This window comes from Geotrypetes seraphini, chromosome 2 (genome assembly GCF_902459505.1).
Source record: "Geotrypetes seraphini chromosome 2, aGeoSer1.1, whole genome shotgun sequence".
In the NCBI taxonomy this organism is placed as follows: domain Eukaryota; kingdom Metazoa; phylum Chordata; class Amphibia; order Gymnophiona; family Dermophiidae; genus Geotrypetes; species Geotrypetes seraphini.
The window spans coordinates 13,556,152-13,579,422 of NC_047085.1; the positions used below are offsets into that span (position 1 = coordinate 13,556,152).

Genomic DNA, 23,271 nt, shown 5'->3' on the forward strand with positions numbered 1-23,271 from the left:
GTATACTGGGGAATCCCTTTGGGTTAATTTGGCCAGAGGGAAGGACAAATGCTTGTATCTTGGCGTAATTTACAGACCCCCAAGACAACAGGATGACCTGGATATGGAAATAATCGAAGATATAGAAAATATCACCTTGCGTGGGGACACAGTATTGCTAGGTGACTTCAACATGCCTGATGTGGATTGGGTTACACTTACCTCTGCTTCCGGCAGCAGCAGGAGGCTATTAAACTCTATGAAAGGAGCAAGCCACAGGCAACTGGTGTTGGAACCGACAAGGGATCAGGCAATACTGGACCTGATACTTACCAATGGAGAAAGTGTCACAGAGGTCTCGGTGGGCGACACATTGGCCTCCAGTGACCACAACATGGTATGGTTCAATATCAGGAAAGGTTTCACTAAATCTACTACACTAACCAAAGTCCTCAAATTCAAGGACACAAATTTCAAAGAAATGGGAGACTTCGTTCACCAGGCGCTACAAAGCCAAGAAGAAACCGATAACGTGGAAGACATGTGGTCGACTTTGAAAGCAACCATACAAGAAGCAACAAACCGCTATGTAAAATCAGTAAGTAAACGGCGAAGGAACAATAAGCCACAGTGGTTTACTGCGGAGATCTCAGACCTGATCAAGGAGAAGAAAAAAGCATTCATCTCTTACAAACAATCAGGGAAGCAGGACTCTAGAGCAGACTACCTGGCCAAATCAAAAGCCGTCAAAACAGCAGTCAGGGAGGCTAAATTCCTCATGGAGGAGTCTCTAGCAAAGAACATCCAGAAGGGAGATAAATCCTTCTTCAGGTATATCAGTGATAGAAGAAAAAACTCAGGCGGGATTGTACGTCTTAGGAAACCAGACGGAGATGTGGAAAAGGATTCGGAAAAAGCCCAACTATTAAATGAATACTTCTGCTCAGTCTTCACCCGAGAAGCGCCAGGGCTCGGCCCTCAGCTACAGACAAGGGTTGGCTCAGTTGACCCGTTTAGTAACTTTGAGTTTACGCCCAGCAGTGTCTACGGTGAGCTGTCAAAGCTCAAGGTTAACAAAGCAATGGGGCCGGACAACCTGCACCCCAGGGTGCTTAGGGAGCTGAGTGATGTCCGCGCTCTTCAACCTCTCCCTTAGTATAGACAGCGTCCCGTTGGACTGGAGGACGGCTAACGTCATTCCACTCCACAAGAAAGGCTCAAAGATGGAGACAGCAAACTACAGACCAGTCTAACATCGATAGTGAGCAAACTAATGGAAACTCTAATCAAACACCAATTAGATAAGATCCTGGATGAGGAGAATCTACGGGATCCCCGACAACATGGATTTACTAAGGGGAGATCCTGCCAATCCAACCTGATCAGCTTCTTTGACTGGGTAACGGGGAAGCTGGATATTGGGGAGTCCCTGGACATCGTGTACCTGGACTTTAGCAAAGCATTCGATAGCGTACCACACCGCAGGTTATTGAGCAAGATGAGTTCTATAGGATTAGGTAACACATTTTTCAAGTACCTTTCTTATTTCTAATCTTAATGTATATTTTCTGTAAACCGCTTAGAACCTAACGGATGTAGCGGTATATAAGAAATAAATTACATTACATTACATTGACGAAATGGGTTGGGAGCTGGCTTGGAGGTAGGCTCCAAAGGGTGGTGGTGAACGGCACCCCCTCCGAAATGACGGAGGTGATTAGTGGAGTACCACAGGGCTCAGTCTTGGGCCCAATCCTATTCAACATCTTTATAAGAGACTTGGCAGAAGGGCTTCGAGGTAAAATAACATTATTCGCCGATGACGCCAAACTTAGTAATGTAGTGGGCAAATGCACAACAGACGAAGATTCAGTGCCCGACAACATGATGCACGACCTACTCCTACTGGAGCGATGGTCTAGGACATGGCAACTCAACTTCAATGCCAAAAAAATGCAAAGTTATGCACCTGGGCAGCCAGAATCCATGCAAGTCTTATACCCTTAATGGCGAGATCCTAGCAAAAACGGTAGCAGAACGAGACTTGGGGGTAATCGTCAGTGAGGACATGAAGTCTGCCAATCAAGTGGAGCAGGCTTCGTCCAAGGCAAGACAAATCATGGGCTGCATACGAAGGGGTTTCGTCAGTCGTAAGGCGGAAGTCATTATGCCATTGTATAGATCCATGGTGAGGCCCCACCTGGAATACTGTGTGCAATTCTGGAGGCCGCATTATCGCAAGGATGTGCTGAGACTGGAGTCGGTGCAAAGAATGGCCACCCGGATGGTCTCGGGACTCAAGGATCTACCATACGAAAAATGGCTTGACAAATTACAGCTATACTCGCTCGAGGAGCGCAGAGAGAGGGGGGACATGATCGAGACGTTCAAGTATCTTATGGGCCGCATCAAGGCGGAGGAAGATATCTTCTTTTTCAAGGGTCCCACGACAACAAGAGGGCATCCGTTGAAAATCAGGGGCGGGAAACTACGAGGTGACACCAGGAAATTCTTTTTCACTGAAAGAGTGGTTGATCGCTGGAATAGTCTTCCACTACAGGTGATTGAGGCCAGCAGCGTGCCTGATTTTAAGGCCAAATGGGATCGGCACATGGGATCTATTCACAGGGCAAAGGTAGGGGAGGGACATTAAGGTGGGCAGACTAGATGGGCCGTGGGCCCTTATCTGCCGTCTATTTCTATGTTTCTATGTTTCTATGTTACGTGTCACTAGGCGCCGCGTGGAATTCTGCACTTAGGGCTTCTTTTACAAAGTTGCTGTAGCGGCTGCTGCTGTGGTAATCGCTCCGACGACCATAGAGATTTAATGGGAGTCGGAACGTTTGCCACATGGCTTTGTAAAAGGGGGTTTATCTTTTATTTTTTTTAAATTAATTATTCCGTTAACTTCAATGACTAATTGAAGTAATTTAAGCTAATTGAGGTAATTTAGGTCAGATGTGGGTTTTATTTAGGTGTCACTAGGCAGCCTCAATTAGGGTAGCTGGCAGCGCCTAGGTTGAGCGCCATTTATAGAATCTCATTTGTTTAAAATATACCGCCATGTAACTTCATGGCATATCCCCTAGTCTTCATACTTTTTGAAAGAGTAAAGAATTGATTCACCGCACTCAAGATTTTATAGACTTTTATCATGTTTCCCTTCATCTGCCTCGCTTTTTTAGCCTTTCTTCCTGTTCTCTCCCCTTAATTATTTTTGGTTACCCTTTTCTCTTTTTTTTTTTTTTTGAGTTACTACAACCAGAATTGCAATCGTTACTCAAGGTGTAGTCAAACCATGGAGAGCTACAGAAACATTTTTGGTTTTATTCTCTATCTCTTTCCTTATAATTCCTAACATTTTGATTTTTTGGGTGCTGCTGCAAACTGAGTAGATTTCAGGTTATTGTCCATGAGAAAACCTAGATCTGTTTCCTGGATGGTGACTGTTAATGTGGAACGAGGCATCACATAACTATAATTTGGGTTACTCTTCCTAATGTGTATCACTCAACTGCAGATCTCATCATCACAATTTGTGTTCCCATTTCCAGATCACTTATAAAATGTTAAAAAGCACCGGTAATAGGACAAATCCCTGTGATAGTTCAGTATTCATCTTCTTCCACTGAGAAATTTGGCTGTGAGGAGTGTTCAATAATTTATCTACCTGAGTATGAAAGAAAGTAGCAATCATGTTGAAACAAGTCTGTGCATGTTGTGACATGTCTCAAGGTTATTCATGCACTGTTGCGGCTCAGTACAAGTCTAACATTCTAAGAGACAGGGTGTCAGGAGTGTCCTCATGTGAATCAAGTGCTAGATTTGGAGCACTATTCAGTGATAACTTTCGGGGGGGGGGGTTCTGGCAGGAGGCATTGGGCATCCCTCCTGCCAGTGATGTATGGATGGGGGTGGGACGAGCGGCTGCTAAACTTATCATGACAGGGAGATCCCTCGTCGCGACAAGCTCAGCGGCCATGTCTGCTTACAGTGTAGGCCTACATTGTACGTTTCTACCACTGGCTAAGGAAGACATGTATGGCAATCTAGGTCTGCCTAAGGCTACTTCCGGGCCAAACCACGCCTAGCCTTAGGTGAGCTTAGGAGGGCTTGCGTGCCTAGCTAGGCTCCCGCAGGCACCTCCAATGTAGGTGGCCTTGGGAGGTTGGGTTTTTTTTAAACGTGCATCCCGATTGGCTGGTTAGGTAGCAGTTAGCCGCCTACAATCAGGACACCATTTATAGAATCTGGGCCACTAAGGGCAAACACGTCTAGAAAGGTTTTTTTTCTTCTTCTTCTTCTTAGCTATTTCTGGGCAAGAATCCAAAGCTCTGCCCGGTACTGTTCTTAGGTTCCAACTCCTGAAGTCTCCGTCAAAGCTCACTCCAGTCCATCTACACCAGGGTTCTCAAAGTCCCTCCTTGAGGGCTGCAATCCAGTCGGGTTTTTAGGATTTCTCCAATGAGTATGCATTGAAAGCAGTGCATGCATATAGATCTCATGCATATTCATTGGGGAAATCCTGAAAACCCAACTGGATTGTGGCCCTCAAGGAGGGACTTTGAGACCCCTGATCTACACCCTCCCAGCCATTGAAGCCCTCTCCAGCCCATCCTCCACCAAACTGTCATATACAGATACAGACTGTACAAGTCTGCCCAGTACTGGCCTTAGTTCTTCAATGTTTACTATTCTTTTCGGATTCTAGATCCTCTGTGTTCATCCCATGCTTTTTTGAACTCCGTCACCATTTTCCTCTCATTTTATTCTTAGCACTGATATCAATCTCGCCTGTTTGTCATTTCCATGATCACCCTAGAACCCTTTTTAAAGATTGGCATTATGTTGGTGACTTTCCAGTCTTCATGTACTGCAGATGACTGTTTGTTTTTGACCTGGTACTTTTACTACCTTTTTTTGAGGGGTTACAATTCATTTCCCTTATCCGACAATGATTGGTCCTACTTACACTGATTAATGTACTATATTATATATACAGGTACTATCTCTATCCCCAATGGGCTCAAATCATTCTTCAGTCTAGTCAGCTTGTTTCATTAAGGAATGATGAAAACATTTGACGAGCCAGTGGTTTCCCTATCATCTGATTTCCGTTAGACCTATGACTACCGAGGAGTAGTTAGCTCTTGTCCCCCAAGCAGCTGGCGCTCGATGTATCTGGAGCTCCTTGGTCTTCTGCTTTGTCTGAAGTGAAAGTTCATCAAATGGGATGTTTCTTCACCTCCCTCCCCCTTGTCTTCTTTTTAGCACCTTCTGTCAGAACACATTTTCAGTTGCAGGAAACCAGCAGCCTACTTTCTCTACATGTTTTAACACGGAAAAGACTTCTAAAAAGCTGCTTTTTGTCAAGAGAGCTGTGCAACGAGACGAGAGAAATGAAACCTTGTGAAGTGCACGCACACACCCATCACCCCTGCCTCAACTCCTGAAATCCGGCATGGGGTGTAAATCTGCCAGCCTCCCAGACATGGAGAGGTGACTGACTGCTTTTGCTTTCACCCTGTGATGGGGAAGCTTGACAGACAGGTGCATGGCACCCGCTCCTTGGATTGCCGCTAAACCACTGTTTAGTTTACATGGGGAACAGATGGGGCCATGTCAGCACCGGCAGGCCAGGTGACAGCTCTGGTGCGGGGATAGCTTGTTGATGCACTATCAAATCTCACTCACTCATTTCCTAACACACTGAGGCTGGCAGGTGAGTGACTGAGATGTGCTCTTGCCACCTGGAACGCCATGAGGCTGGCTGGCTTTTTTCACAGTTATCATCATTTGCTGGTGTCAGTCAAGGGCAGTTTAATTATGTTTACTCATCTTTATTAAATCAGTCGCTTGGAGAAATGGCTGGGAAACACTGCAGCTGGATTGATCCTTAAACGCTTAAAGTAATTTTGGGTGAGTTTCTTTAGCAGTTTGAGGTGAGATTCTGTGGTACATACAAAATTTTGCAGCCAATTTTTGCTCTATGAAATGCATGTTGGTATTTAAGTAGTATAAAATAATTGCAGGCTATTCTAGCTATTTAGGTAATCATTGAATGCCCTTGGCATTACAGTGGTACCTCGGAATCTGAACACCCCAGAACTCGAACGTTTTGGAAGCCGAACTTTTTTTGTAATAAATTTTGCCCCAGAATCCAAACTCTGCTTTGGAATCCAAACACCCTGCACATTGTGGCCCTGATTCTGCAAAGTGCTCCCGATAATCGGGAGGCACTTTAAAAAATAAATAAATAAATTGCTCCCCAGGCATAGCGGACGCGGCTATGGCCGCCAGTCTCCCCTCCCCAACCCCGATCGCGGCAGGAGGGTGATTAACCCCTCCTGCCAGACCTCCCCAACAGCCCCTCCTAAGATCGCCGGCAGGAGGGTGCCCAACCCCTCCTGCCGGACCCCCCAATGGCTCCCCTAAGATCGCCGGCAGGAGGGTATCCAACCCCTATAGCGGGAGGGGCCTTAGGTGCCTGGACCAATCGGGCCCTAAGATCCTGTGGGTTGGGCAGTGGAGGGGCAGGCCCGCCTCATTTAGACGGAGGCGAGCCTGCTGGCTGGCTGGTGCGAGTTGCCATCCGGTCAAATTGGAGGTAAACCCAAGGAGGTGTTCCGGGATGGGGGCTTTTCGCCAATAGTTTGCCCGTTCACGCAACTGCACATGAATAAACCACTTCAAGGAAAGAATGTGCACGCTTTAAAAAAAGAGCCCCCGAACGCGACGACTTTGCTCTCACGGTGACAAAATGGCCAAATGAAAAATAATAACCCCATTCTCACCCGCTTTTACAAAACTGGGGGGGAGGGGCGGAGAAGTGCCGGCTCTCCCACCAAGACGGCATCCGAGGCGGTTCGTCCCCCTTTACTATGCCACTACTTGGGCTTACGGAATAGTACACAAGGAAACGTGAACACAAATCCAGATTAGTTCCAACTTAGTGCAATTGTTAAGGCCCATTAATACATACGCGATATTTCGTTGGGGGGGGGTCCGGCAGGAGGGGTTGGGCACCCTCCTGCCAGCGAGTGATCTTAGGGGGGCCGTTAGGGGGTCTGGCAGGAAGGGTTGGGTACCCTCCTGCCGGCGATCTTAGGGGGGGGGCCGTTGGGGGGTCCGGCAGGAGGAGTTGGGCACCCTCCTGCTGGCGATCTTTGGGGGGGGAGGGTTCTGTTAGCAGGAAGGGTTGGGCACCCTCTTGCTGGCGATCTTCAGGGGGGCCGTGTAGGCCCGATTCTGTATGTGTGTGTTTCTGCCCCTAAAATCCAGTGTATTTACTGTTAAAATATGAGTTTGTGGGACCCAAGAACGGATTAATCCAGTTTCCATTATTTTCAATGGGAAAAATTGTCTTGGAACTCGAATGTTTTGGAACTCGAACGGAGTTCTGGAATGGATTATGTTTGGATTCCAAGGCATCACTATATTTCAAATAGCATCCCTGCTTTGATTATGGGGAGAAAAGCTTAAACTAAAACTAAACTAAATCTTAGGCTTATATACCGCATCTTCTCTATAACAGTAGAGCTCGGCACGGTTTGCAAGAAATTAGAAAGGAGAACAGATACAATATGGTTTTGGAATAGTATGGAGAGTAGCGGAATTTGCAACTTTGAAAATAGCCAAGTTTTCAGATGTTTTCGAAATGGTTGGAAAGAGCCCAGATCACACAGTAAACGGTGCCATTATTGGTGGCTGTCTAAAAAAACAGCCGCTGATCAGGGGCGTTTCCTGACTAGACAAGAGAGGGGACAAAACAAGGTCTGATTTTGGTAATATGAGTCAGAAGACATGTATTCCACTTTGAAAGTGCAGTAGTAATCCAGAGGGAATATGAACCAGCACACCCTTGGAAAAAGTCACATGCAAAACCAGCACTTTTGGGATAAAATTATAAAGAGCTTTAGCCAGAGACTGGCAATATCCATATCCAAAAGAATAGATAAAATACAGAGGACAAATATTTCACCAAACTACTGGTACAGCATTGGGTTCTGTTTGTTGGCAAGGCCTTCAATTATCGTCAACATTCCAGTGAATAACGAACCAAGATTAATCTTATCAAGAGGAGAAGCAAAGTACTGTAGTGGAGGCCAGTCGCCAAATCTTTCATTAGCGTGGGACCCAATAATGAGATTTTAGAGTAGAGAATTAAATGTGGTATAATAGAGCTATGGAATGACAATGCACCAATATTCTTGATATTAAAAGCCTGTACATGTTACCCTGTCTACTGGATATGAAATAATTTTAGAAACAAACATAAAGTTTCAAGTTTATTTATAGCTTGATATACTAACCATCACATGTATCTGGATGGTTTACAATATTAAAAATTGGTAAAATCTAATGTAGAAATATGGTTAAAATAAAATAAAGAGGGGTAAAACTAGACTTATTAGAAACGAAAGGGGAGATGTAAATAAAAATAAAAGGAAGGATAGAGGGATAGGAAGTAACAGAAGGGAGATGGGGATGTCGCTTCTTAAAAGCTTTTTTCCCCCCTTTTAATGGGTTCTTTAAGTGCATTATTGATAGGCAGCTTTGAAAAGGAAAGTTTTAAGGGTTGTTTTGAATTTATTAAGAGAACTTTCACTGCAAAGATAAAGTGGCATTGCATTCCAGAGTGAGGGTGCGACTACGAAACAATGGAATTTCTAGTATAGTAGAGATCCTTGATAGAGGGGACTGTCAGTAAGTTCTGATTTGTAGATCTAAGGACCCTAGGAGGGGTATGTGGGATGAGATATTTGTCAAGAAAATAGGAAGAGAGGTGTGGCATGGCATGGGGGGGCTTAAAGTCTAATGGAGCTGGATGTTCTTGTGTACCCAGGGCATATGTGCAAGCAAACATGGCCAGTGGGTACTAGCCCAGGGACCAGCCACTATTTTGTAAATACTAGATACTCCAATTATGGAGGTCAGAGACTGAAATGGTCTGGTTACATTGAGTACCAGTACATCTCTTGAAGCCCTCTTTGATATGGAGGGAAAAACATTGATGCAAATTCAAACGGTTGGATGGCCCAGGGAGCTCGTATGAAAAATATACCGAAAAATGTCGATGCTCCCTGGAGCAAAAACAGGCCTCAAAGTGGCCTGAAGGCCAAATATTGATCGGAATTAATCAAACTTAAACAGAGTTTTAAAAAAAACAAGAGAAATGAAAAATTATGAAGAAAATAATAACGAAAAGGCACAAAAAAGACTTCAAAGTCTGACACACTGAGGAGAGACTGAAGACACAGCTTCTTAGTAGAGAATGACACGGTGGCGGTTTACCCGCGGCCACCGCATTTTAGCCGCGGGTCACCGCCGAAAACGGGGAAGAAAACTAGCAGTCGCTGCGGCGACGGGGACAAGGCCATTCACCGCCCGCGGGGCGGTGAATGGGTCTTGTCCCCGCAGTGAGGCATGAAGGATCGCGCGGTCCCCGCAGCTCACACCCGCCTGCCCAATCGATTCTAGTGTTTAGCCAGCTCTCTCCCTTCTCCTCACCTTAGTTTGTAGATTTTCTTTTTCAGCGACCCGCACGCTATCAAAGAGCCGCTGCTGCTCAGTTTCGATCTTCTGCTCTGACGCAACCGGAAACAGGAAGTTGCAGCAGAGCAGAAGATTGAACACTGAGCAGCCGCGCGTGTGCGGCTCTTTGGGAAAGCGTGCAGGTCGCTGAAAAAGAAAGCCTGCAAATTAAGGTGAGGAGAAGGGAGAGAGCTGGCTAAACACTAGGATCGATTGGGCAGGCGGGTGGGGGCTGCGAGGACCGTGCGATCACCCGTGTTCCCGGCTCAGACTGTAAAGAGGGAGTGAAAGGGAAAAGGATTCTGGGCCAAGGGGATGAAAACGGAAAGAAAAACCCACAGCAGGAAAGAAAGGGAAGGACAGGCAGGTGAGCCAGATGCTAGAAGCAGGGGGGGGGGGAAGAAAGAGGGAAAAAAGCTAGATGGGGTTGAAAAGAAGAGACACACTGGTATGGAAGAGGAAGATAGGGGAAATCTGGACACAGGAAGGTAACAGAAAGAGGGGAAATTATGTGCATGGGGCATAGGGACAGAGACAAAAAGGGGACATGCCATGGGGATGGTATATGGACACAGGGGGGGGGGCAATGGCAGATACATAGGGGAGATATTAGAAAAGTATATAAAATCGTACCCGTTTGAGGCTTTTATGTATGCAGCGGTGACGGTGACGGGGCGGTGAATGGGGTTGCAGTGGCGGTGACGGGGCGGTGAATGGGGTGGCAGTGGCGGTGACGGGGCGGTGAAGGGAATGACGGTGACGGGGCGGTGCAGAGGATGGTGAGACGGGGACGGGGCGGTGACGGGGACCAATTTTTTCACCGTGTCATTCTCTACTTCTTAGCTCCAAGGAAAACTTAGAACTATTGGTCCCAGGTGCAGGAAGGCATCTGCATGCAAAAGGGATAGGCACTGCCTGAAGATTTAAAGTGACAGTGCACTTGGCAGTGTCCATACCAGATTCCATGGATGATGTCACCCACATGTGAAAATATTAGGCTTGCATGTCCTCAGAGAAGTGCAATTTTGGCTAATGACTCAAATTAGGGTGTTTTAATCTAAGCTGGCCAATACTTCTACCAAAACTCTTTTGAAAATGCAGGTCAGGAGACTGTAATTCTGTTTCATATATGGATAAAACAACTTGCTGCTAAGAATTTAGAAGAATATCATTAGGTTTCAGGTTTATTAAAAATTGGATATACTGCCATATCAAATATCAAAGCGATTTTACATAGTATAAAAAAAAATTATGAAAAACAAATTTCAATACAATAACACTAACAGTCTGACACACTAACAAACAATGACTTACTGATACGAGAGGTAACTGGGTAGAAATACAATACAGTCAAACCTCGGTTTGCGAGAAACCCGGTTTGCGAGTGTTTTGCAAGACGAGCAAAACATTCTCGCAAAACGTGTCTCGCAAACCGAGTGTTGAATCGATTTGCAAGCACCCCCCTATAACCAGCATCGCTCCCCCCCCCCCCCGCGAGAACAGGAACCCCTCGCCCGACCAACTTTAACTCACCCTCCCTTTGGCACCGGCATGGAGCCCACAAGTGCCGGTGCCGTTTGAAGATCTTCTTCTTCCCAGTCTCTTCCGGCTTTGAGCATGCATCTGCGCATGCTCAAGCCCTTCTAATTCATCTTTTAATTCCGTGAAGTAATAGGCCAGAAGCTGGGCAGCTATCATCCTGTCTGATTAAAAGAAGCTCCGCTAGTCTTTGGGGTGGTAAAAGCTCCAAACGCTGTTTTCGTTCCGCCAGGATTGCAAAGGATTCGCCGGTCCCTGCTCATGAGACGCAGTAACATAGGAGAGGCAGCTGCATCGAAGACGGCGGCAGGGAACACGAAGTTGTTAATGCACATGCATGCTTATAGAGCATTGTATGGTTTATTACCAAGCTATATGGTTAATCATTTTGTTTTGATTACCCAAGGGCATTCTTTGTGTAACGTATCATGTTTTAGGCTTCCTGCAGTTTAAGGTTGCTCACAAACAAGATTTATAAATCGAGAACCATCGTACCAAGCTGCTCACTGGGATTCTGAACTTGGGCCCCTGATTAGACGGCCCATGACTTAGATGCATTTCAGAAAATTTTTAAAAACATTTCTTTAGAAGTATTTGTAGACTCTGCTGTGTTGTAAATGTAATTGTTCAGTTTTATTCTTTTGTACACTGCATCAAACCACATAACACCTCCCCCAGCCCTGCTCCTCTCCTCCTTCACCAGACCTTCCCTTTTTTCCTACTCTCTTCATCCTTTGTCTAGTTCGATCTAAGCTGCAATTTCTGATAAATTGTTGTAAATCTGCTTGTCAATGCAGGTCATTTTCTAATTGATGTAAACCGCCTAGAACTCGCTGGGTATGGCGGTATATAAGAATAAAATTATTATTATTATTATTTATTATTATTTGTGATATAGAAATACATTTTTATGTTATGTTTCTCTTATTTATGTTCATTCCTTACCTGCAATAGCCTAACACTGCAATAAAATTAATATACAATGCCAGGAAATATGATCATGTTTCTCCGCTGTTAATAAATTCTCATTGGCTGCCTATTAGTCATAGAATCACATTTAAAATAATGCTACTCATCTTTAAAACTTTAGCCTCTGGTGAACCCATAGCCCCAGGTATGTTAGATAGATTGTGAGCCCACTGGGACAGATAGGGAAAATGCTTGAGTGCCTGATTGTAAAACCGCTTAGATAACTTTGATAGGCGGTATATAAAATCCTAATAAACTTGAAACTTGAAAACTTGAACCCCAATTCATATCTAGACTCTTGATTCCTTATAATACACAACGCTCACTTCGTTCTACTAACCGGAATCTTCTCTCAGTTCCTTCTTTGAAAATCATTGGTACAAGAAGGGCTGACATTTTTTCTGTGACGGGTCCCCTATGGTGGAACGCCCTTCCCCAATACATTCGTAATGAAAAAGATATTTTAATATTTAAAATCATATTTATTTAGAGATGCCTTCAATGTTTAAAGCATGGCATGTTCATAATTGCTGAGGTTTTACCTCCCATTACCTATTGTTATTCCCACTATTCTTCCCCAATCGAAAATTGTAACTTTTATCCTTCCCTTCCCAACTATATGTTTGTTCAAGTTAAAAATTTGTTGTTAAATTGTGAACCTCTTTTTACTTTACTATATTTTTGTTATGTACATCGCTTAGTGATTATAATAGGCGATTAATCAAATTTTGCTAATAAACTTGATAGTGCAAGTTGGTGGAGTGTTGGGGGAATCGGTAAATCAGAAAAAATTAATAAAGGACAACAGAAGAAGGTGGGATAGAATTCCATAATTAGAGTCCAGCGTAAGAATATTTCTTTATTTCATGTTCCCTGACTTATATAGTGCCTTGTTTTTCTGTCTCATCTTTTACTGTTCTTGTATCAATCCCCTTTCCTCTCTATCATATGTAAAGAAGACGTTTAAAATCCAATCACTCTTTGCTAAACACAAATATACCACAGCCTAAGGTTTGCACATTTACATCCCCAGACACAAGGCGGCCACGTTCTCTCTCAATAGGCTCAATCCTGTTCCCTACAGGAACAGAACCATAGATTCCCTCACCTAGCCGGTGGTGTAACGAGGGTAGGAGGCGCCTGGAGCAGTGGTGCCCTCCCTCCGTGCCACTGTCACACCCTCTCTTTAAACGTTCGCAAGCACAAGCAGCTTCTCCGGCCCGCTGCTGGCATTGGCTTTCCAACTGACATTGCTTCCTGGCCCCGTGACCCGGAAGTGATTTCAGAGGGAGCTAGGCCGGCACAAGCAGCAGGCCAGAGTAGTTGCTTGTGCTGGGGAAGGGAGGGGGCGGAGAGGTTCCGGTGCCCCGGGCAGTCTGCCCCTTTACGATGCCACTGAACATAGCTTCTGTTACACGCACTGACACAGTTTCTTTCTGTTCCCATAGTTCACACCATACTTTATTTTTCCAAAAACAAATAATCAGTCACATAAGTGGGTGATATCATCTTAGAGTTCTGGGACTAAGCTCGGGGAGAACTAGTCAGGACTAGTGTAAATTTCTGATCATGAACAGTCCTTTCCTGTAGTCTCTTCAGTTCCTCAGTTTTGTATTATCAAATCTGCTGAACAGACAAAAACAAAGCTCACCCTATTATTAGTTTTTCTGATGACATTTTTCATCAAGTTTGTTGTTGAAAAAAAAAAAAAAGACAAGTAAGTATAGAGAAACTCTTAGCTTATTATTTTTCTTTGCCAAAGCTGAGTCTAAGCCTCGCTTTAGTACCTGGTCAGTGTGTGGAAGAAAAATCAGAACTTGAACACCCACATCTGTTTGAATTCAGAGCACAGCCCGGATGAATGGAAGCACCACGCGAGAATGTCCTGCATTGGATTTATTAACTGTATATACCTTTTAATACTGATGTTTTGAAGCGGTGTACAATGAAATTAATAAAGTAAAACAAACTGCTTCCATTGTCTTCATGAACACTACAAGTTGGACGACAGCCAACTTGCTTGTGCCAGAGAAAAACAAAAACTCTTCACTGAAGTCAATGGATTTTCTACATTACAGCAGATCCTCATCCATTGATATAGTTGCCAGTGCTCAGCTCAGTGGCTTTAGATTAGAAAATGGCACGGTGACAAAATACATCACCATCCCCGTCCCTGCGGATAACCGCAGGAAATCATCCCGTGTCATTCTTTAGTGTCTCTCTCAACCTCAGTCCTTCTACACCAGCATTCTTCAATGCAAGGCTTGAGGATCAGTGGTTGGGCCCATTCATACTCTGATTCTTATGTGAGCCAAGTACAGGATAATGAACCCATTGTGATATCACTGATGAGGTTGGCTCTTAGGCATTGGTGGAATGAGGCATTATGACATCACAATATCTGCTCTGGATAACAGAGACCGTTATTCTTTAGTGTCTATCTCAACCTCGGTCCTTCTGCACCAGCATTCTTCAATGTAAGGCTTGAGGGTTAGTGGTTGTGCCCATTCATACTCTGATTCTTCCCTCTCTCCTTAAAGACTAACACAAGGATAGTTTCCTGTGGTTAACCACGCCAATGGGAACAACTATCCAAGTCATTTTCTTATGTTCTTATGTGAGCCAAGTATAAGACAATCAAGCTATTGTGACATCACTGATGAGGTTGGCTCTTAGGCATTAGTAGAATGAGGCATTATGACATCACAATCTCAGCTCTGGAATGTTGCTACTCTTTGGGTTTCTGCCAGGTACTTGTGACCTGGGTTGGCCACGGTTGGAAACAGGATGCTGGGCTTGATGGACCTTCGGTCTGTCCCAGTACTGTGGGAAACCATCCCGTGTCATTCTTTAGTGTCTGTCTCAACCTCAGTCCTTCTACACCAGCATTCTTTAATGCAAGGCTTGAGAGTCAGTGGCTGGGCCCATTCATACTTTTGATTCTTATCTGAGCCAAGTTTAGGACAATCAAGCCATTGTGGCTGTGAGGCATTGGTGGAATGAAGCATTATGACATCACAATATCTGCTCTGGATACCAGAGACTGTCATTCTTTAGTGTCTATCTCAACCTCGGTCCTTCTACACCAGCATTCTTCCATGCGAGGCTTGAGGGTCAGTGGTTGGGCCCATTCATATGCTGATTCTTCCCTTTCTCCTTAAAGAATGCCATGAAGATGGTTTCCCATGATTATCCGCAGGAACGGCAACGGTGATGAATTTTGTCACCGTGTCATTCTCTACTTTAGATGTCTTGTTGCCATGTTACAGCACCTTCCTCAGCCAAAACAACCTTCACGAGAGGCATCTTGACCTACAGGGCAGTCCTCTTGGATGCAAATGCACAGGTCTGAGCATAAAGCTGTATCTTACGTGCCGGAGAAGTATCATCACCTCATTGCAGAAGTTTTATCCAAACACACAAACCAGAAAGCTTCTGCTTCACAGGGTGTGTTGAACAAGAAACTCTGTCTGGGGCACAGAGCAGAGGTTCATCCATCTTCAGGACGGTGTTTGGTATTCTTGAAATACAAGTGTTTCTGTGAACAGATCTGTCCCTCATTGAGCCTATGCAAACATCTTCCTTGCCTATCAAGCCGCAGGATGATTTCTACTCTTCACTTGTATAGCCACAGTCTATAAGTATGGATCCATTCACTTCTCATAGTAATGGATGAGTTCTTCCCCAGTAGGGTTGCTCCCTCTGTTTTGCAAAGAATGTTCAGTGACTTTGTTAAAAAGTTATTGTAAAGGACTCCTGGGATTCAAGAAAAAACCAAAACAAAAACACAACAGCAGGAAAGATGTCCACTCTCTCTCGCTGCCCTAAAATCCCTACCGCGACCACCCTGCAGCAGGAGAGATGTTCTGTTTATACCAGGAGGTCGCCCTATTTATTGAGAAAGTTACAGTATATACTTTATTAAACCAGGTCTCATTCCCTGCAACGATTTATATATAAGTATAACCAATTTAAAATGTACTCTCTTCTCAGTCTTCAACCAATGCAATTGATTCAAAAGAGGAGTAAGCCAGTCATATTTTTTTTTGCTCTAAAAATCAAACGCACAGCTGTATTTTGAAGCAATTGCAACCTATTTTTTAAATTCATTGTAACACCACAATATAAAGAATTACAGTAATCCAAGTGAGGCAGAACGATAGCTCTATAAAAATTTGAAAAAATGGTCTCATTTTTGTTTTCTGACTGTTTAATTCTTTTTTCATCATACTCCTTTTTTGTTTCGTTCAATTTTTAAAATTTCCCTTTCCATTCTTAAAAAAAGTCATCTCTTCCGTCATTTTCCGCCATTTCCTCCCCAACCTTCTACATGTTCTCTTAAGTTCTCCCAGAACCTCATCAAACCAAGGAGAGATCTCTTTCCTCCCAATTTTCATCTATCTAAAATGGTTTCTTCTCCCTCACCTCTCTAGGCCTCTTTGTTACTGCTCTAAGATCACTGAGCTCTTCTTTTTCTGTCTTATGCGCCCCGGGGCTCTCAGTCATTATCCTGGGCTCTCTGAGTCCCTCCATCACTACCACATTCTCTCTGGGCCTCTAGGCCCTAATGCCATTGTCCTGGACCCTTTGTGATTTCAGGGTTTCAGTTTATTTATGGTACTGGCAATCACTGCTATATGTTCACTATGACTCTCCATTCCTCACATTCTCTCTGTGTGATACTTCATTTCTGCCTCTTGTTCCCAGAACCTCTCTGTGAGCCTTTTCCATTACTGCTTCTCATTCTCTGCGTCCTTTATGATTGCTTTGTGCTATCACTATGCCTCTATCCATAGGCTCTTCCATTATTGTGCATCATTCCCTTTCACTGCTCTTTTCTTTCACTGTTATTTACTTACCCTCTGGGCACTCCCCCCCCATGCTGCACATGCCTCTCCATTTCTCCCTATTGTGTCTTCATCACAGCTCCCTGCCTCACTGTGCCTTTCTCCTTGGGCCTTTCATGATTGCACTTAGCTTCCTGGGCCTCATCTTTACTGAGTCTTGCTCAGTTTGACCTGTGCATCACAATACTGCACTCTTTGTACACTTAAATCATTGCACCTTGCTTCGTGGTCCTTCTTTCACTGTGCCTTGCTCTGCGTTAAGAGCGGTTAATGTAGCTGGTTTTTAAAAAGGTTTGGACAAGTTCCTGGAGGAAATGTCCATAGTCTGCTATTGAGACAGACCTGGGGAAGCCACTGCTTGCCCTGGATTGGTAGCATGGATTGTTGCTACTATTTGGGATTCCTTGGGATTCTGTCTAGAATGCTGCTACTCTTTGGTTTTTTGCGAGGTACTTGTGACCTGGATTGACCACCATGAAGACGGGATACTGGACTAGATGAACCATTGGTCTGACTCAGTAAGGCTATTCTTATGTTCTTATTTGTACTTTTCTCTGAGCCCTTCCATCATAGCTAGGTCCTATGCTTTATGCTCCCTGCATCACTGCCCCTTGCTCCATGGGCTCCTTTCAGGACTCCTTCACACTGTCCTCCTACTTGTGTCTTCTGTCTTTCTCTAACTTCCTTGAGACAAAGAATTCTTCTGGCTACCAGCAAAGAGGAAGGTTGCCACAGTTATATATGGATAACCGTGGTAGTGGAACTGGTGGCGGCCTGCTTTTGAGGGGAATATGATAGAGAATCAAAAGCCTTGGGAACTTGATCTCCTGCCACATAGAAGTGGATGTGATAGGTGCCTAGTGACCACCAGGGCATTAGGTTTGGCCTTGTGTTATTTTTTATGTGTGGGTTTTCTGAATGCTTCATGTAGAGTTAATTGTAACTGGTCCTTTGGCCTTTTTCTCTTAGGAAGGTTGGATTATTCTGCCAGCAGCCCTGGTTCTTCAGTTTCGAACTGTCCCAGCAAATCAACTACTCCAAGCCGCTACATTGCAAGGTTTGTCTCCTATTATGTTATAGATATGATATTGCTTCATTATTCATTCAACATTCATTAATTCCTTAGGATGAGTGAGGGCCAACACCCTGGAGTTACCTTGAGCCTTAAATCCCAGCACATCATCAAAATAGCAAACCCTGACCATCCGATAAAGCCTTTTTGTAATACAGCAAGCAGCCCTTTCCCCACCAAAAGGCAACACAACTTAGGCTTTGAGCTTATCAACAGTGAGTGCCCCCCCACTCAAGAGTGATTGCTGGTACCGCTGTCAGGAAACAACAACCTGGGCTGCTCAATAGTTTCATTATTTTATCCCATGTACAGTACGCACAGCCTTCAAGATTTGGTTTCCAAAGTCATTTTCAATTATACTTGTATTTAAAAATTTCAAAAGGATGTTTCTTAATATAAGTGGCCAGGTCATACTTTTCATATTGTTAATTATTGTGCTAGTTACACAGGGGTCTCAAAGTCCCTCCTTGAGGGCCGCAATCCAGTCGGGTTTTCAGGATTTCCCCAATGAATATACATGAGATCTATGTGCATGCACTGCTTTCAATGCATATTCATTGGGGAAATCCTGAAAACCCGACTGGATTCCGGCCTTCGAGGACCGGAGTTGCCCATCCCTGACATAGACACTCTAATCTAGGGGTCTCAAAGTCCCTTCTCGAGGGACGCAATCCAGTCTTGTTTTCAGGATTTCCCCAATGAATATGCATGAGATCTATGTGCATGCACTGCTTTCAATGCATATTCATTGGGGAAATCCTGAAAACCCGACTGGATTGCAGCCCTCAAGGAGGGGCTTTGAGATCCTTGTGCTAGTAGAATTATGAAGTGCTGGGCTTATCACCTCCATTTTTAGCTTTTACTTGGGACTCTGTGGTGAGTTTTCTAGTGTTGCACTCTCAAGGAAATTGTAATTCATCTTCTAAATTCATAGACCTGGCTGTGTGCAGGTAACCATTTTACTGCATTTTACACAAGCCTCTCTCTCTTCCACCTAGCCGAGCTGTTCAGCGTAGCCTGGCTATCATTCGGCAGGCCAAACAGAAGAAAGAGAAGAAGAAAGAGTACTGTATGTACTACAACCGTTTTGGGAAGTGTAATCGTGGAGAGACCTGCCCTTTCATCCATGACCCTGAGAAAGTGGCCGTGTGCACCAGGTAAAGCTTTTCCAGCATTGCATTGCCTTTGAAAGTACTTTGTTGGATACCAGGGGGAAGTGGGGGAGCCAGATGTGAAGGTGAAAGAATGGCAGAGGAGATGGGGTCAGGGTCAGATGATAAATGGAGGGAGGATGGACATGTGGTTGGTAACTGAATCTGGACCATAGCAAGTGTGAGTCTGCTGAATGGGGGAGAGAGGAGGAGGGTCAATGAGACTAGTCCCAGACTTTAAGGCAGGACAGTGGTGATAATAATAATAATAATAACTTTATTCTTCTATACCGCCATAATCTTGCGACTTCTAGGCGGTTTACAACTGAAGAGAGCTGGACAATCAGCGATTTACAGTATGCAGATAGAGAAATTACAGTCTACAGAATCTTAGAAATGCAGCAATTATAATATACAGTTTGTTTAGAAATTCAGAGAGGTCCTTTTTGATAAAGTGGTGAATTACATAATACTGTTTGTTTAGAATTTTTTCAGGGGGGACATATTAGGTAAAAGAAAAAGGAAAAAGAGAGGTGTAGTTGAAGTTTAGTTGACATATTTGTCGAATAAGGCAGTTTTTATGGTTTTTCTAACGGCGATGTAGGTCATGTCAGCTCCATTTATGTAGTTACAGCCTGAAACGTGGGTTGAGAAACTTCAAGATGCGCATAGCTCACAGAACTCTTGCAAACAAATACAATAGGACATGTACCAACATACCAACTGCCTTCAAGATGTCACTAGGAATATTGTTTCCAGATAGCTCCAACTTCTCCAATGTCTTATTGTTATGCAAACTAAGAACAGAGAACTGTTTGATGCCACCGTTCCACCTCAGGTGTCCAATGTTTACCCTCCAGGAGTCTGGACTGGCCCAATCATTAGGCAAGACTAGGCAACCTCCTTGACCAAAGAGCAGCTATAGTCAAAGGAAAACCATAGATCTAACAGCCACACAAACTCAATATTCTATAATAATAAAGTTCATAAAAATTCACTTGTCTTATGTGGGTTCTCTTCTGTCCACGTAATAAAAAAAAGCCATTTTCACTGTGCTCTGACTTGTTCATAGCTATCTCAAGGTGCCCCTTCAAACTTTAGCAACATTCAGCCATGGGTTTCATTGACTCAACTTTTTCAAGGACCTGCAGGTTCAAGTTCTATTTCAACTTCAAAGTTCATGGCAAAATGAGAAAAATAAATCAATAACAACCACCACTCTCCAAAATCTTACAGCACAGCAAACATACAAACCATGAGGAACGCACAGAGCCCCTTGGAAAATGCATTTAAATATTTATGGGGTTATTCAAAATAGAAATTAGTACTCGAGGATTAGGGCCCAAATGTATCCCTTATTAACTCAAAACAAGCCCCACACGTCCAAACGATACACACACCCAACAACACTACAAGGCCTTAAACATACAACCAACAGCATTCACACACCCCAAAAGAAAAAGGGAAAAAGAAAAGAAGTGGAGAAAAAGGCCCCAGTTCAGCTTCATCTGGCCAAAAAACCTCAACTCCTACAGAAGCTGTTTATCTGTTTATATGTAAATGCTGAAAAATAGTCCAAAAACAAGGCAACTAAAGTAGCCTGCCAGGTGGTATCAAACAGGACGCCTGATACAGATGAAAATCAGTGGGTGAATGTAACAAAAGGCAGTAGAGTCCAGCTCATAACATCCACAGCAAAAGCAAGAAAAAATAACTTAGCTGCTAATGGCTTCCAAATCCAGGCCAGGCAGTCCCTAAACCCAACGGGGAACCCTCCGTTTCGCATCAAATCACTGCGTCAGGGGTGTTCATATGTGAGCCCGCCGGGACAGACAGGGAAAATGCTTGAGTACCTGATTGTAAAAACCGCTTAGATAACCTTGATAGGCGGTATATTAAATCCTAATAATAAACTTCATATCATTGCTTCACATCTAGATATTCCAGACCCACCATACTCCTCAAACATCCTCACCACTTCATCAATCGAAACTGGTGCAGAGAAACTCTTCACTCCGGCTCTAAAAAGGCCCAAAAGCTCTGCCCATCCACATGCAGCACCCAATCAAAAACCACTCAGACTCAAAAGAAGGCGGACCATTCTATTCAGGCATTTAAACCCTCAGGATGGACTGATTGTAGCTGATAGATCCATCTTTGCTCCTTTTGCCAGAGGAGCCGTCTCCAATCCCCCCGTCGAACCGGGAGTGCAATATGTTCAATCACAGTACATCGCAGGGCTCCAAAATCATGATGTGCTTCCAAACAATGCATCACCAGTGGTTCCTCCAAACGCCGGGTATTCAAACATGATCTATGTTCAATCAGTCTTGTCTTGAACTGATGGTAAGTATGCCCAACATAAATTTTCAAACAGGGGCAAAGAATCACATAAATCGCCCCCTCAGTAGAGCATGAAGTGGAACACCTCAACTTATAGAATGCTGTTGGTTGTATGTTTAAGGCCTTGTAGTGTTGTTGGGTGTGTGTATCGTTTGTCCATGTGGGGCTTGTTTTGAGTTAATAAGAGTTAGAAACATAGACATAGAAACATAGAAATATTCGGCAGATAAGGGCCACGGCCCATCTAGTCTGCCCACCCCAATGACCCTCCCCTACCTTTCTCTGTGAATAGATCCCACGTGTCGATCCCATTTGGCCTTAAAATCAGGCACGCTGCTGGCCTCAATCACCTGAAGTGGAAGACTATTCCAGGGACATTAGACCATCTACTTTATCACTGTCCCTTCATTAAGTCATTTTGGGATTCAATCTGGACTCAAGTAAACTCTTTATTGGAAAACCATGTTGTGCTCTCCTATGATACAAATATCATCACATAATAACAAACTATTATTAGTTATGACAGGGGTAGCCATTCAACATATTACCAATAATTGGAAAAATCATAAGAATCTTAATTACACATTCTGGTGGAATTCGTTGTGCCATATTTTTAAGATGGAGAGTAATAGCAGTTCAAAAAGGGACATATAATAACTTTATAAAGATATGGGGGCCATTGGAAAAATATTGTGATGAATAGACATCATTTCTTTTCTGTTCCTTTTCTTTTCTTTCTTAGTTTTATCTAGCACATTCAAGAGATGTTATAATATGTTGTATAACATTGCATATTCTATTTTAATTGAGAATTGGATGAAGGGGGGGAGGCGGGGAGTTTTACACTATTATAGTTCATATGTTAAATAATATAGTGCTATATTGAAATTATTTTTATGATATATTTTTATGCACTTATTGTTTGATTTGAAAATGAATAAAGATTAAAAAAAAAAAATAAAAAAAAGAGTTATTCAAAAGGCCCAGGTCCAGCACATTTATGGCTTTCCCTTGAAAAAACTACCTCCAAGTAAGAAGAAGCCTCAGAGCCCCTCCTCCACCAGCCAAACAACAAAAGTAGTGAAAAGGTGGCGACTATCACAGGGAAAAGTTAAATCATTGGCATAAAAAACCTCCTCGATTGATATTTTACTAGAAAAAAATCCATTAACATTCTGGTACATTCATTAATCATTGCGAAATTAGATTACTGTAATAGAATTAAAACGTTTACAAATAATTCAAAATGCCGCAATAAAATTAATAACAAAATTTAGAAAATACGACCATGTTACTCCCCTACTTCGAAATGCCCATTGGCTGCCAATTAATCAAAGAATTTCTTACAAAATCTCTGTTATAACAATTAAAACAATTGATTCTAAACTGTCCCAATTTATTGATAAATATCTTATCCCAATGACCCACCCTGCAGTCTTAGATCATTTAATCGTAAATTGCCGACGGTCCCCTCCCTTCATATAATAGGAACCAAAAGGCCTGACATTTTCTCAGTCGAAGCCCCTCAACTTTGGGATACCCTACCAGCTCTTGTTAGAGAAGAAGCTAATCTCAAACATTTCAAAAGCCTAATCAAGAGTCATTTATTTAAAGAAGCTTTTAACATTTGATTTAAATTTTACACTATCCTTAAGGAATTAAGCAGCAATGAGCCCTTTCCTTTTGTTTTTTTCCTTATTTGTCTTTCGTTCCTATCCAAATTTTATTTCTAACCCTATTTCCTTTTGTCTCCAGTCTGTCTATCTCTTTTATCCCTTTTTAATATGCCAATTATTAGTTGATGTTTCTTTGTAATTTGTTTTCTTTTTGTAAGTAT

At 43.4% G+C, this 23,271-nt stretch overlaps 1 protein-coding gene across 1 annotated transcript in view; it reads left to right on the forward strand.

Annotated features, from left to right (window-relative positions):
• The window catches only part of ZC3H3 (zinc finger CCCH-type containing 3), a 577,187-nt gene that overhangs the window by 423,585 nt on the left and 130,331 nt on the right, over positions 1 to 23,271 (forward strand). Inside the window, exons 6-7 of the mRNA XM_033934356.1 lie at positions 17,838 to 17,925; positions 18,939 to 19,097. Coding sequence (XP_033790247.1) covers positions 17,838 to 17,925; positions 18,939 to 19,097 — 247 coding nt within the window. The remainder of the gene's footprint in view (positions 1 to 17,837; positions 17,926 to 18,938; positions 19,098 to 23,271) is intronic.